The sequence below is a fragment of the Panthera onca genome, chromosome D3, assembly GCF_046562875.1.
Source record: "Panthera onca isolate mPanOnc1 chromosome D3, mPanOnc1 haplotype 2, whole genome shotgun sequence".
Classification (NCBI taxonomy): domain Eukaryota; kingdom Metazoa; phylum Chordata; class Mammalia; order Carnivora; family Felidae; genus Panthera; species Panthera onca.
The window spans coordinates 43,537,535-43,552,608 of record NC_138350.1 but is presented as its reverse complement, the minus strand read 5'-3'; the positions used below and the strand labels follow the sequence as shown (position 1 = coordinate 43,552,608).

The 15,074-nt window shown below is 42.0% G+C and overlaps 1 protein-coding gene across 5 annotated transcripts in view; it reads right to left on the bottom strand.

The window, feature by feature from the left end:
- Positions 1-15,074, bottom strand: part of GREB1L (GREB1 like retinoic acid receptor coactivator) — a 280,368-nt gene that overhangs the window by 23,120 nt on the left and 242,174 nt on the right. For all 5 annotated transcript variants that reach the window (XM_060613413.3, XM_060613402.3, XM_060613410.3 and 2 more), the window contains 4 exons: positions 12,482-12,615; positions 9,237-9,576; positions 3,332-3,447; positions 2,504-2,748 (listed from right to left, as the gene is read on the bottom strand). In XM_060613413.3, coding sequence (XP_060469396.3) covers positions 2,504-2,748; positions 3,332-3,447; positions 9,237-9,576; positions 12,482-12,615 — 835 coding nt within the window. The remainder of the gene's footprint in view (positions 1-2,503; positions 2,749-3,331; positions 3,448-9,236; positions 9,577-12,481; positions 12,616-15,074) is intronic.

Genomic DNA, 15,074 nt, shown 5'->3' with positions numbered 1-15,074 from the left:
CCCAGAGGTCCCTGTGGATTTGGCCAATTCAAATATGTTTTCCCCTCTGATAGGTCCCACTCTTTGGTTTGTGGACACATTCAGGACTGAAAGCCCTCTCTGACCTGGGGTTGGTGCTCCCCAGCATGTAGGTCTTATCCCAACCTCAGGAGATCCTAGAGGAATAGCCAGTAACCGGAGGTCATTGCAACCAAGTCACTCCACTTGCTCATCTGACTTTCGTGTCTTTCCGTCTTGTCTGAGAGCTTACCTTTCCCCCCATGTCCCTGACCTTTACAGCCTGCACACTTGGGGCAGTGAGCCTCCCCAAGGACCCCTAGAGTCCACCTAAGGCTGAGGGATGTGTGCTCAGTGGTGGGAGCATAGCCCTTTGCTCAGGTTGTCTTCAAAGGGAGGGAAACTCTAAGCAGCAGAAGGCAAGCCATTACCTTTGTGGTTAATGAGAGCAAGGCCAAGAATATGTGAGCCTTCTGGGGCAGCTCTGCAAGTGCAGGGAATGGAGGCATCTGATTATTTTATTTTTATTTAATTTTTTTCAAAAATGCTTTATTTTGAGAGAAAGAGAGGGAGACACAATCTGAAACAGGCTCCAGGCTCTGAGCTGTCAGCACAGAACCCGACGAGGGGCTCGACCTCAGGAATGGCAAGATCATGACCTGAGCCAAAGTCAGATGCTTAACCAGCTGAGCCACCCAGGTGCTCCAGGAGGAGTCTGATTAAAGAGCCATGATGGGGCACCTGGGTGGCTCAGTCGGTTAAATGTCCGACTTCAGCTCAGGGCATGATCTCACAGTTCATGGGTTCAAGCCCCGCGTCAGGCTCTGTGCTGATAGCTCAGAGCCTGGGACCTTCTTTGGATTCTGTGTCTCCCTCTCTCTCTCTGCCCCTTCCCCACTCATACTCTGCCTCTCTCTCTCTCTCTCTCAAAAGTAAACAAAACATTTTTAAAAAATTAAAAAAAAAAAGACCATGAGAAGAACATAAACACCCCCTTGCCTCCCTGTCACTGATGCTGCTATCTACAAACTTTCAAATGTGCTATTTCCCCTTCTCTTCTGTTACTCTTTACTATTCCCTAAACCTGTTGGCTTTATTCTGAACTGGTCTTAGAGGAGCCTGGAGGGGGAGCCTGGAGGGGGAGCCTGGAGCAGTGAGGTGAGCGAAGGTGCAGTCCTGACCCCTGGCTGAGGCAAGCAGCTCATGCTTTTCCAGGCTGAGGGTCCCTCTCAAGACACAAAGCCCCGTAGATGCCTGCCTCTTTGACTCCCACAGTCATCCAACAGCAGCTGCCAGAATGAACAGACACACTCATGCTGCTTTTGACATGAAGTCGTGTGTGTGTGTGTGTGTGTGTGTGTGTTTGCATGCGTGTGTCATGGTGATGGAAGAGAGGAGATGTGGGAAAGAGGAATGTTCATGGTGGTCTTCTCTGGTAGAGAGGGGTTTTCATTTTCATTTTTTTAAAAAATGTTTATTTATTTTTGAGAGAGAGAGAGTGACAGGGTGCAAGTGGGGAAGGGACAGAGAGAGAGGGAGACACAGAATCTGAAGCAGGCTCCAGGCTCCAAGCTGTCAGTACCGAGCCCGACATGGGGCTTGAAGTCACAGGCTATGAGATCATGACCTGAGCGGAAGTTGGATGCTTAACTGACTGAGCCACCCAGGGGCCCCAATTTATTTATTTTTTTAAGTAATTTCTACCCCCAACATGGGGCTCAAACTCATGACCCCCAGATCAAGAGTCACATGCTGTACTGACTGAGCCAGCCAGGCACCCCAGAGTCTTCATTTTTAATGTCCTCTTTATCCTTTGTTACATTCCCCAAGTTTTTTTTCTTTTTTTACATCCTGCACGTTTTCTATATGGAGTTTTATTACTCTCTCAATCTGAAGAAAATGGAAATAGTGCTGCATTTGCTGTAATACAGTTTCTCAGAAGAAAATTCATGCCAGGCACTGCCACAGGCCATACAGTAATGCTCTGAAAGGGGATGGTGGGCTGCATGGTGGGTCTGCACAGGCAGTGGTCCCAGAGTATACAAACATTTGCCGTTAACTACTTACAAAAGTCATTCACTCATTCCTTCATTCAAACAGGTAAGCACTGTGCCAGGTACTGACCCAATTAACACAAACTTACAGCTTTCAGATCTAGAAGGAAATGAGGGCTTTTGTGCAAATACCAGATGTATATTATCCTTGAGGTGATAAAGGGTAGAAAAGACTAGGGAAAGTGGTATAATAACATTTATTATACTTTGCTTATTACCAAGCTCTTCATTAAATGTTTACCCAGAGGAGAATTCTGTGACTGCTCTCAGTAGTTATGTTTTCCAAGTATCTTTGGATTGGGAACTGAGGTCTGGACAGGTTGCCCGAGTCCCTGAAGGCTCCTCTGACAGCCTTGAGAGGTGTGAGGGAGTAAATGCCTCTGCCTCCCCTATGTCTGTCCGCCTCCTCACTCCCATCCCTCACCCCTTGAGAGAGAAAAGGAAGCACTAACCTGAGGTTCCAGTGACAGCACTACTGTTGCTCTGTGGCCTCTCCAGGTCGATCAGCAGCTCATCAGAGTCATTCTCGCTGGTGGTAGCTCTCTCCTGCTCCTTCCCACTAAGGTCCAGGGCAACAGCAGGCCCTCGGATGACCTCTTTGGAGACATAGCAGCAGGCCAGACCCACCTCCTGCTCCAAGGCTGTGCGAGTTAAATAGCTTGAGTCGATGAGCCGGAGGTCACAGTACTTCAAAGACCTACACAAAAGTAATGATGTTTTGGGTGAGTCCATCTGGCCTTGGTTTCAATCTCAGCTTTGTCACCTCCTAGCTGTTATGACCTCACAGCAGCCACTTCATTTTCTCCAAGTATAAAATAGAATAACAGTATTTGGCTCATATGGTTATTGTAAGGAATGAATGGATGGCACAGGTAAGGCATTTATAGAAATGCCTGACACACAGTGAGCATTCAACTCATGCTGTTATTATTGTTGTTGCTGCCTTCCTGTCTGCAGGCCCTGGATTCTTAAAGGGGTTGGGAACAGCAGATTAAGAGACACTTCATCCAAATTAAAAAAATCCTGTTTTGGGGCACATGCTTTTCCTCTCTGCCTCTCTGCTTTGATGCATAAACACTTCTCACTGTGGCTATCTTCCATTCCCAAATTGCTAGGCAATCTCTGGAAAGTCAAAATAGTCAAGGCAGGCTATATCTCTGAGGAAAATTATTCTCTTCCCCCTTGCTAAATGAATGAAATGGTTAAGCGTCAGCCAAGTTTTAACCGTCAGCTTAGCTGGATAACTAAGGAAAAATGAGAAATAATTATTCATAATGTACCTGGGAAAGGTTTCTCCAAGAGGATCTTTGCCAGTTAGTATCACAATACAAGGCAGACCTTCTAAATCTTGGTATGTCCGAGGGGTCCACTCTTCTGGTTCATTTCCTCTCCAGGTCTGTAGAAAGGGACCCATATGATAAAATTAAAACCTCTTGTTTAAGTTTCCACCTCTTAAAAGATTTCTAGGTCCACATTCTATATGCATTTGTGGTTTCAAATGACTTCCGGGGTGTGTGTGTGTGTGTGTATCATATATGTGTGTGTATACTAAATTGCTACTACAAATTGGCATAATGAAGCACTCTAGAAGAATGTGGCCTTTAGTTTTATCTCAGTAGGATAAAACAGAAGATCTTGGTATACATCATGCATTAGCCACACAAATCAAAGAAACATACAATGAAATACCCTGCCAGTGATGCAAACTTTACAGAAACCCTGGTTAAATTACCTGCCTCAAGACTTATAAATATATTTTCTTCATATAATGGACAGACTCTCGGGGCTGATTAACTGAAAAAGACAGTTTCAATTATGACTGACTAATAAAAGCATCTCAACTCTATGAAAACAGATATTCACCAGAAAATCATCAAGTTAGCTACCCTTGATGGTTATTCCCTCCCCCCTCCCCCATACTGACTGTCAAAATAAGTGGCAAATAATAATTGGCTTGGGGCTCTTAGAAGTCTCTCTCAAGAAGGCTAAAAATATAACCAAATCTAGACCAATTAAAAAAAAACAACGCTGACCCTTACTTAGAAGAGGAATGCAATTAGTTTTATGGTTCCAGAAATAATCTATTAATCATCAACTTCTGATACAGATTAACATATACACATATATACACATGTATATATATATCTTTAGTAAATGGAATGTCAATCAGTGGGAAGAAAAAAATCCCACCAACTTGAAAGATGTTCAAAAGTGAAAAGATCTTATAGATTTTTTTTTTTTTTAACGTTTATTTATTTTTGAGACAGAGAGAGACAGAGCATGAACGGGGGAGGGGCAGAGAGAGAGGGAGACACAGAATCGGAAACAGGCTCCAGGCTCTGAGCCATCTGCCCAGAGCCTGACGCGGGGCTCGAACTCACGGACCGCGAGATCGTGACCTGAGCCGAAGTCGGACGCTTAACCGACTGAGCCACCCAGGCGCCCCAGATCTTATAGATTTTTATTTTAGAGCAGAAGGAAAACAGACTATCTCTTAAGTAGATAAGATGGTTTCTACTACTTTTATGAAGTATCTAGTATCTATGCTTCATAACAGCTTTCTAGCAGGAATTATAGGAAATAGATTGACATTTCTGATAATGCTTTAGGGAACAAAGAGTAAGAAGTGAGGTGATTAAGTAATGCACACAATTTATTTTAAAAATAGGCTGGTACTTCCTTTGCCAAACACAAAAAGAGATAAAAAGAAATTTAATATGCAAGACATAATGTAATAGGGTTTGATTAATGATTTGTTGATGTCTAGATAAAACAGTCTTTAGAAATAAATATACCCACAATTATTCAAATAAAGTATATATAATTTGTAAACCAAGAGGCATTCTGACCTTGTTGCCCAGTCTTTTATCATATATTTGCATACCAGGGGGAAATCAATGGACCTACATAGATTTACAAGTTTGAGAGACTCTTCTTGTCTTAGAAAAACCAATCTATCAAAAATATATATATTTAAAAAATATTCATTTTTGAGAGAGCAAGCATGAGCGGGGGAGGGGCAGAGAGAGAGATTGGGACAGAAGAGCCAAAGCGAGCTCTGTGCTGATAGCAAGCAGCAAGCCTGATGACAGGCTCAAACTCATGAACCATGAGATAGTGACTTGAGCCGAAGTCAGATGCTAAACTGACTAAGCCACCCAGGCCCCCTATCAAAAATATTTTTTTTAATATTAAAAGAAAGGTATCTACAAGAATTCACTTTTATATACACTGTCATGTCAAAATGAATAATAACATTATCTAATTTAAAATAAACAATTTTGGGAATAGGAATCATTTTACTTATAACTCTCGCATTGGACTCATGATGTTCCTGACACTGAGGTTCTCCCTGAATGGATTTTCCTCCCAGAAACCATCCAGAGGTCACGGTTCCATCAACAATGAGGTCAAGTTATAATGATGGGATAAGGGATGTTTTACTCTACAAAAGGTTTATTTTCAAAAGATTATTAAAGAAATCTCATTTTTACTCTTGACCAATCAGAGCTAGCCAAACCACTACAACATGCTTTTCTGTCCCTCTGCTATTTCTGATGAATAATGGTCACAGTTCTTGGATGGAACATTTATTTATTTATACTGTTTTTCATTTTCTTTATTTTAGAGAGAGAGAGAGCAGGAGTGGGGGGTGAGGAAGCAGAGGGAGAGAGAATCTTAAGCATGCTCCACGAACGTGGAACCTGACATGGGGCTCGATTCCACGACCCTGGGATTGTGACCTGAGCCAGAATCAAGAGTCGGCTGCTCAGCCGACTGAGCCACCCAGGCACCTCTTCACTGCAGAGCATTTAATACAAACACAAAAGACTGGGTAGGCACTGAGTTCCAAGGAAAAAATGGGGCTCAAGGCTAAAGAAATCTGATGAAAGCTTCACAAGCCTTCTGGAGAAACTGGCTTATTTAGATTTAAGCCTTGTATCCTTTCAAAATGCTTATCATACTTGTAAGTTAGTCATAATACCTAACAGGATAATTAGAGGGAAGCACAGAAATAAGGCCATCCAATTGGAGAAGAAGCAGAGGATGTTACTCAAGGCTACAGATAAAAGGCACACCCAGCAACCCATGCCAACCCAACAATGGTAAGGGAGGTTGGTGAGTTAGAAATAAATGTGTGAAGCAGAAATCACCTGGCAAGTGGCAGTTTTGCTTAGGATATGAACATTTCAATAGGAGTGCATATTTTCACTTCCACACAAAGAGAGAGTATAAACAGGATGCATTGATGTAGTCCAGCAGTTTTGAGAATACAAAAATCTCTTTTGTGTGGTTGGTGACTGGCAGCTACTCATACAAATTGAGATATAACTTCTCTGAGTATTACTTGGGCCCCCCCTTAATGTATGGCATGCTCTCAGAACAGCGCTCGCAAAACAGCTGCTGTCTAAAAGCCCCAAAGGTAATTCTGATTGCTAGCAGCCAGTTAGGCCTCTTGACATTGGGGTTGTGAGTTCAAGCCCTACATTGGGCATAGAGATTACTTAAGGAAATAGGAAAGGAAAGGGAAGGGAAGGGAAGAGAAGGGAAGGGAAGGGAAGGGAAGGGAAGGGAAGGGAAGGGAAGGGAGGGAAGGGAAGGGAAGGGAAGGGAAGGGAAGGGAAGGGAAGGGAAGGGAAGGGAAGGGAAGGGAAGGGAAGGGAAGGAAGGGAAGGGAAGGGAAGGGAAGGGAAGGGAAGGGAAGGGAAGGGAAGGGAAGGGAAGGGAAAGGAAAGGAAAGGAAAGGAAAGGAAAGGAAAGGAAAGGAAAGGAAAGGAAAGGAAAGGAAAAGGAAAAGGAAAAGGAAAAGAAAGGAACCTGAGGTCTTGATTGTGGTTTTCAAATTATGACCCAGAGGGGCGAATTATTTAGGACCTGCTGATGTATACTGACTTAGTAACTGGCATTTCTGAAGACTGAACAAATGATCTAGACTATAAATAGCTATACTTGATCGGTGTCATGGAGGCCCAGAGAAGATTCTGCAGCCTCACATCCTTTTCAACCATCTCCCTGCAATAGGTTTGTGAGGCTTCACACAGTGGCACTGATTATTTGCCTTTCCAGATTTTCCAATCATTAGTATCATTCAAATTGTTTCAAGACATATGTCTCAATGCATTATACTGTAAGAAGAGTTCAGGACTCTCATTTGTTATCCATCCTAGAAATTCCACAGTTATGTGGTCTATAATCATCACTTAAAATTGTGAACACTAGGGGTGCCTGGGTGGCTCAGTTGGTTAAGCATCCAACTTTGGCTCAGGTCATGATCTCACGGTTCGTGAGTTCAAGCCCCGCATCAGGCTCTGTGTTGACAGCTCAGAGCCTGGAGCCTACTTTGGATTCTGTGTCTCCCTCTCTCTCTACTCCTCCCCATCTCTCTTTCTCTCTCTCAAAAATAAATAAATATTAAAAAAATAAAAAATAAAATAAAATTGTGAACACTGGGGTGCCTGGACGGTTCAGTTGGTTAAGCGTCCAACTTTGGCTCAGGTCATGATCTCCTGGTCTGTGGGTTCGAGCCCCACATCAGGCTTAGGTCATGATCTCACAGCTCATGAGCTCAAGCCCCTGTGCTGACAGCTCAGAGACCCTGGAACCTGCTTCGGATTCTGTGTCCCTGCTTCTCGCTCTGCTCCTCCCCAACTCATGCTCTGTCTCACTCTGTCCCTCAAAAATAAATATTAAAAAAGTTGTGAACATTATATCAACATATGAAATATAAATTTTGTTATAATTTCCATTAAATAAAGGGTTTCTATTTTTAGATTTATTTGTTCTAGTTGCTTATCAAGCTAATACAAGATATTTTGTTTGCATTTTGGATTATTCAATTTAGGTTAACTAATAGAATACAATAAAAGGTTTACATTTGCAAAATGCTTTATTTTTTTCATTTCAATTTTAATTAATTAATTTTTTTAGAGAGAGAGAGCATGCACAAGAGCAGGAGAGGGGTAGAAGGAGAGAGACAGAGAAAGAGAGAGAATCCCAAGCAGTCTCCATGCTCAGCACAGAGCCTGATGTGGGGCTTGATCCCATGACCCTGGGATCAAGACTTGAGCATAAATCAAGAGTCGGACACTCAACCAAGTGAACCATCCAGGTGTGCCGCAAAATGCTTTATGAACACGAAATAATATCTTCAAATTAGAGTTCCTGGAGATCATACAATCCAACTCTCTCATTTTGCAGATGAGAAACTGAAGCCCAGGATGAAAATGAAAATTCCCCAAGACTATGTGCTTTCTTTTCATCAAATTTGTGCCAAACTGGATTTTTCTTAACCCGACTTAGCTCAGGTTTTAGTGTGCAGGGTACACATACCATGCCGGTCTAACTCAGACATACAGTACACTTAGCTTGGTGTCATACGTAGATAGATATGCAGTTGTTTTATTAAATGCTTCCTAATAGCTAGAACACATTGGATTATAAAGGTCCCCAGAAAAACCTGAGCAGGGCATAAAGGAGGGAGTTAGGTTAGTTGATTTAGGAATTCTGGCCCACCCCCTCCATGCCTAACAGGAGGGTTTAGGAGAAGTAGTCAGTCCTGCTGCCATGCGAGGGGAGGGGGCTGTGCTCATGCACTAAGCCCTCTGTAGTAGGCTTAGAGAAGTCAGACCAGCAAGCCTCAGGGCTGCGTCAAAGCAAGTTCAATGAAACAACAAACTGTTGAAGAATCCACATGCAAGAGGGTGGGGAATAGCTCTATATGAGTACTAAAGATAAAACAAAATACTTTACCGACTCTAGACCTGAGATGACAGGCTAGGTAGACAGAAAAGAATTAGTGAATTGATGGTACCCACAGAGGACTGAGAGAACAACTTACCTTTTTTTTCTGAGAAAACAGATGGCCGTGTGCTAGATGCATCTTGAACAAGGTCAATAAACATGGGGTCAAATTGGGTCATCTCATTTTTGCACCTGCAGTTGGAGAGCATGGAAGACCAACTGCATGCACATGATAAAAAGGGGGCTTGACAGAATCTTAATAAACTGGCTTCCCAATTCGGGAAGTGAACATGTCCCTTTGTTTAGTCTTAACATTGTCATGAAGATCAAACCAACACATGTGCAAAACTCTATTAAACTCAGGCCTCTGAGCCACCTATGTGGGATTTGTAGAAAACAGAAAAAAATGGTATTTCAAAGGAGAGATGTCTGACCATTGCTGACCTTTAATCGTGCCACAAAGTGAGTTGCAACACTGAGTTCAGAGGCAGGGTTCCCAAGGATGATCTCAAAGCGGTACTGCAGCCCCAGCTTGTCGCGCACCTCCTGCAGCCGCTCCTTGGCTAACATCGCCAGCTGCACAGAGGGCACCCTGATAATGAGCATGTGTCCCCGCCCACTTCTGGTTTTTCCTGGGGAGCTGATGAGGTCATCCATAATGCTGAGTGTTTCTGGTGTGCTGTGGTCTCGGAGTGACGCCATGGTGGTGAGGGCCATCAGAGCCTCTGAGTACTGCTGGATGAGAAGGTAGCAGCGGACGACCATGCTGTGTAGCCTGGGGTACCTTCAACAGAACACAGGGAGCTCGCACTCAGGCAGCAGGACCAGCTGGGACAGCAAGGTCTTTGTGGGAGAAATACAGGCTAAGCATGGTGGGAAGGGGTTACTGGTCAATGGAAGGCTTGAGCTCTAGCATGACCTTGGAACCCACATCACTAGAAGGAAAAGCTGAGCTTTCAACGCCTGTGAATCAGAACCCGTTGGGATAGGCAAAGCAAGCTAAAGAGGCTTCGGGATGGTCTAGCAACCCCTAGCTTCCCTCAGTGTGGTCTATGGACCAGCAGCAGCATCCAGTGGCAGTATCACCTGGGAGTTTGTTAGAAATGCCAAATTCCCCCACCCCAGATATCTGAATCAGAACTCACATCCTGACAAGATCCCCAGGTAGTTTATATACACATTAAATTTTGAGAAGCACTGGTCTTGTCAGGTTAATTGTTGACACAGTCATAATGGATCATTCCTGGATCCTAACCTCTTGGTGGCACTGAGTTAGCATGGTGGTATTGTCAGCTTATTTCTCTGATACTTGACTACAGTAAAGAAAATTGAGACATTAGTATGTTTGAAAAATATCAGACATACAAATAATAATTATTACTAATAATTACTAATTTCAGGGTAGCCACTCCACAGACAGCAGTTTATCTTCCAATAAAGAAGACAACTGTATCTTCCCATAAAGTGTACCTTGGTGCTGGAGAAAACTTGGAGCTGAGTGGGGAAATAGCATCCCCTAGTGGTGAAGCCTCCTATCACCTGAGCACTGCTTAGTCAAGGGGGCCTGGCAAATAGGGGTGTCCTTGAATCATCCCAATACCCATTGGTACCCCACCCCACCCTGCCTGGACTGCCAAGTAAGAGGGTCACTTTGTTCAAATTGGAACTTTTTACAATTACAGAGCAGGCAGAAAATCAATCTCTCATTTGTGTGTTACTCCTCAGAAAGCCAGGCCTGCTGGCAGTTAAGTACAAATGGACAAAGAGGACCCCCTTGCAGGCATGAAGAGGTGCTGGTCAAGAAAGGAGGTGCTGGCGAAATGAGGATGAGCCTGTGAACTTGCTTTCTGGTCGCCAGCTGGCAGCACATGCAGCTGGGTAGGCCATGGGGTGGTTTGCCTTTGTTCCACGTTATAATTCTATTTAAAGTAAGACAAGTGGTCTGCCAGGCGTGCACAGAAAAACCCAGGGTCAAATACCAATTAGGGTCATCAAATGAATAGCGTGGTTTTGAAGTGCTTTAGAGCTGGAGAGGACCGTGGATGGCCTGGTTTTGACCACTCCCCTTTCTACCAGAAGGAGGATGAGTTAAAAGGATAAGAGAAACCTGGCTACTTGCCCAAGAGCATGCAACTGGTCAGGGACAGAGCTGTGTCTAGATTCATTCCGGTCTCTGACAACATTTCCTTACATTGCAAGGATTTGGTAGATTGGGGAAAAGGGAAGAAATCCTTCAGTTTACTCAATGCTGGGCAAGTTCTTCAAACACTCAATAAACTATAGCTAGTATTAGTTTGAGTGACTGGGTTGGAAGAAGTGAGCACACAAGATCCATGTTTAAAGCTTAATGTTTTTTGATGGGCCAGGTAGGAAAGCCAAAGTTAGAATACATGGTAACTTTGATCTATAGGCATTTAGATCTCATACTCTGAAAGAAGTATGAATTTAGAAGTGAATAGTCTTCACAAGCTGTTATGTTTGCACTGAACTGTAATTGTTGTTTTGTAAGTATTACCAAGGTTGTAAGAGAAGTTGACAGGATTGACTCTGAATGATGTTACCAGAATGGAGGGTATGTTCCAAGCTGGTAGATGAAGCCAGTGGGTGGGAAACACTTAAAAGGGAGACTCATGGGATGATTCTGGAAAGTAAGATCACATGTGCTGTGGAAGGATTAATGTCACAGAGTCGGTTAAGTCTTCTTAAATCCCACAGCTGCAAAAACATAAAATCCTACTCCAAGGCTGTTCCTTTTCTTGACACAGTATAATAACTCTCTGGATAGGATGTATCTCCCTGTCCTCATTTTTAATCTTTCTTTTTTCTTAGCAAAGTTATAGGGCAGGTTGTTAAATAGGTGGCTTATGATCAACTGGGGCCAGTTTGAAGAATGAAAGCTACTGAAAATTAGAATGTGCCTCATCAAAAAGAGTCCAACTGCCCCCATCACTGGAAGGTCAGACAGACTATTGCAGCGGAGGGCAGGGAGGGCCATGTATTAGGTTACGTAAATTCTAATGCCTCTGTGATGCTTCAAGTCTATGATCCAAAATCAGAGAGAAAAAAATAGGAAAACTCTTTACTCTTCTGGAGTTTGACCTGGACTTGGGGAATAAAAAGAAAGCAGAAGAGACAGAAAAGTCATGATCTTTAACTCCCAAGGTCAGGGACTAACGGAGACACCCTTGGAACTGAACTCACTTTAATGATCTAATTGCTCCTAATTTTCTCCAGTCTATACTCCCACTCTCATAGTAAAGTTCAGTTTTTACTGAGTCATCTAAGGGTACTTGCCTGTGTGAGTAGAGGAGGAAAGAGGGGAAAATGAAAAAGTGTAGGGTATACGGTGGGGGAGGCCACACCTCAGAGGAACTGGTCTTTAATTAGTAAATCCCTCTGCCCATCTAATCCCCTGGTAGTCGTATGCTTGGGAGATGACTCAGAGCATGAAAAGTGGAGCATGATAAGTCCCACTTTGGGTTGCTAGTTTCCTTTGTTAGTCTTGGATGATCACAGAAAACCTATGTGAGTAAAAGGTCATCTTAGGAGATGTTATTTTTATTCTGCCTTTGCATGGGATCTGCACAGCCGGTGCTCCACCAAACTTCCTGTGACAGTGACATAAGAGACTTTCGGCTATTTTAGATACACAAGTATGGCTAAAGTAAAAGTTGAAGGTCCTTACTTACCTTTCCAAGAGCGTGTTCACCATTTTTTCAAAAGTCTCATCACATCTCAAAAGTGGACTTGTGATTCCCCACTGTAGAGACTTACTGTATTCATTCAGGCCGAAGTACAACTTCTCCTCACAGCTCATGTCCTCCTGATTCAAAACAGAGCAAAATCCAGTGAGGAGAGGATACAATGTGTCTTGTTTCCTAGGGATGAGGAGAAATCCCTGCAATATATTATTTCCTGGAAGGTTAAAAAAATTGTGAACAAGTGATACTATATCAAACTAAAAAGCTTCTGCACAGCAAAAGAAGCCTCAACAAAATGAAAAGGCAACCTATAGTATAGTTGAAATATTTACAAATCATATATCTGATAAGGGGTTATATCCAAAATATATTTTAAAAACTCACATAACTCAATAGCAAAAAACCCAAACAATCCAATTTAAAAACAGGCAGAGGAACTGAATAGACATTTTTCTAAAGAAGACATGCTCATGGTCAGTAGGTACATGAATAGGTGCTCAACACCGCTAATCATCAGGGCAATGCATATCAGAATGAGGATCTAATGTATAACAACTTGGTGACCACTGTAGTGAAATATCACCTCACACCTGTTCATTTTTTTTTTTAAGTAAGTGCTAGGCCCTATGTGGGGCTTGAACTCATGACCCCAAGATCAGGAGTCTCGCTCTACTGACTGACTGAGCCAGCCAGGCACCCCACCTCATACCTGTTGGAATAGTTGTTTATCAAGAGGAAAAAAGATAACAAATGTTGACAAGGGTGTGGAGGAAAGCAAACGCTCATGCTTTGTTGGTGGGAGTATAAGTTGGTACAGCCACCATGGGAAACAATATGGAGGTTCCTCAAATAAATTAAAAATTGAATCATTGATCAATAAATATCCACTTCTGGGTATTTACCCAAAGAAAATGAAAATAGGATATAGAAGAGATATATGCACTCCCATGTTCATTATTCACAATAGCCAGGATATGGAAGCAACTAAGTGTCTGTCAATGGATAAATGGATAAAAAAGATATAGTACGTATATGTATATGTCCACACAATGGAATATTATTCAGTCATGAGAAAGAAGGAAATCCTGACATTTGTAACAAATAGACCTTGAGAGCATAATGCTAAGTGAAATAAGTTAGAGAAAGACAAACACTGCATGGTTTCACTCAGATAAAGGATCTTAAAAAAAAAAAGTCAAACTCATTAAAGCAGAGAGTAGAATAGTGGTTGCCATGGGTGGGGGGGGGGCAGGGGGTAGGTGGGGGAAATAGGAAGAGGTTGGTAAAAGGGGTATAAACTTTTAGCTATAAAATGAATAAGGTCTGAGGGTCTAATGTATAATATAGTGACTATAGTTGTTAACACTATAATATATAATTGACATTTGCTAAGAGAGTAGAAATTAAATGTTCTTACTAAAAAGTACACATATATTTATATGTATATATAAATATGTGAGACGATGGATGTATTAATTAACTAGAAGGGAGGAGTCCTTTCACAATGTATGTGTATATGTATATCAAATCATCACAATGTACACTTTAAATATCTTACAATTTTACAATTACAAAATGAATGAGATTTTACAAAAAAAGAGAGAGGAATAGGAAAATCAAGAAATAGATTCTTTTTTTTTAAATGTTTTTTTTAATTTATTTTTGAGACAGAGAGAGACAGAACATGAGAAGGGGAGGGACAGAGAGAGAGGGAGACACAGAATCTGAAGCAGGCTCCAGGCTCTGAGCTGACAGCACAGAGCCCAACGCGGGGCTCGAACTCATGGAGTGTGAGATCATGACCTGAGCTGAAGTTGGATGCTCAACCGACTGAGCCACCCAGGTGCCCCAAACAGATTCTTAAGTATAGAGAACAAACTGGTGGTTACTAGAGGGGAGGTGGGTGGGAGGATGGGTGAAATAGGTGATGGGGATTAAGGAGGGCACTTGTCGTGATGAACACCAGACAATGTATGTAAGTGTTAAATTACTACATACACCTGAAATTAATATAACACTGTATGTTAACTAAAAATGGATTTCAAATAAAACTTAAAGTAAAAAAATGAGATCTTGCCATTTGCAACAACATAGATGGACCCAGAAGCTATAATGCTAAGTGAAACAAATCAGAGAAAGACAAATGCCATATGATTTCACTTACATGTAGAATCTAAAAAACAAAATAAATGAGCAAAGAAACAAAGAGACAAACAAAAACCCAAAACTGTTAAATATAGAGAGAATGAATGAATGAATGAATGAATGAATAAAGCAAACTGGTTTATTGCCACAGGGAAGGGGGATGGAAGGATGGATGAAGTAGATAAAAGGGATTAGGAAGTACAAACTTCCAGTTACAAAACAGAGAAGTCACTGAGATGAAAAGTACTGAATTGGGAATATAGCCAATAATGTTGTAATACTGCTGCTTGGTAACAGATGGTGACTATACTAATGGTAAGCAGTGAGTAATGTAAAGAATTGTTGAATCGTTATGTTGTACACCTGAAATTAACATAATACTGTATGTTAATTATAAATAAATTATAAATAAATAAATAAACACGATAACCAATTG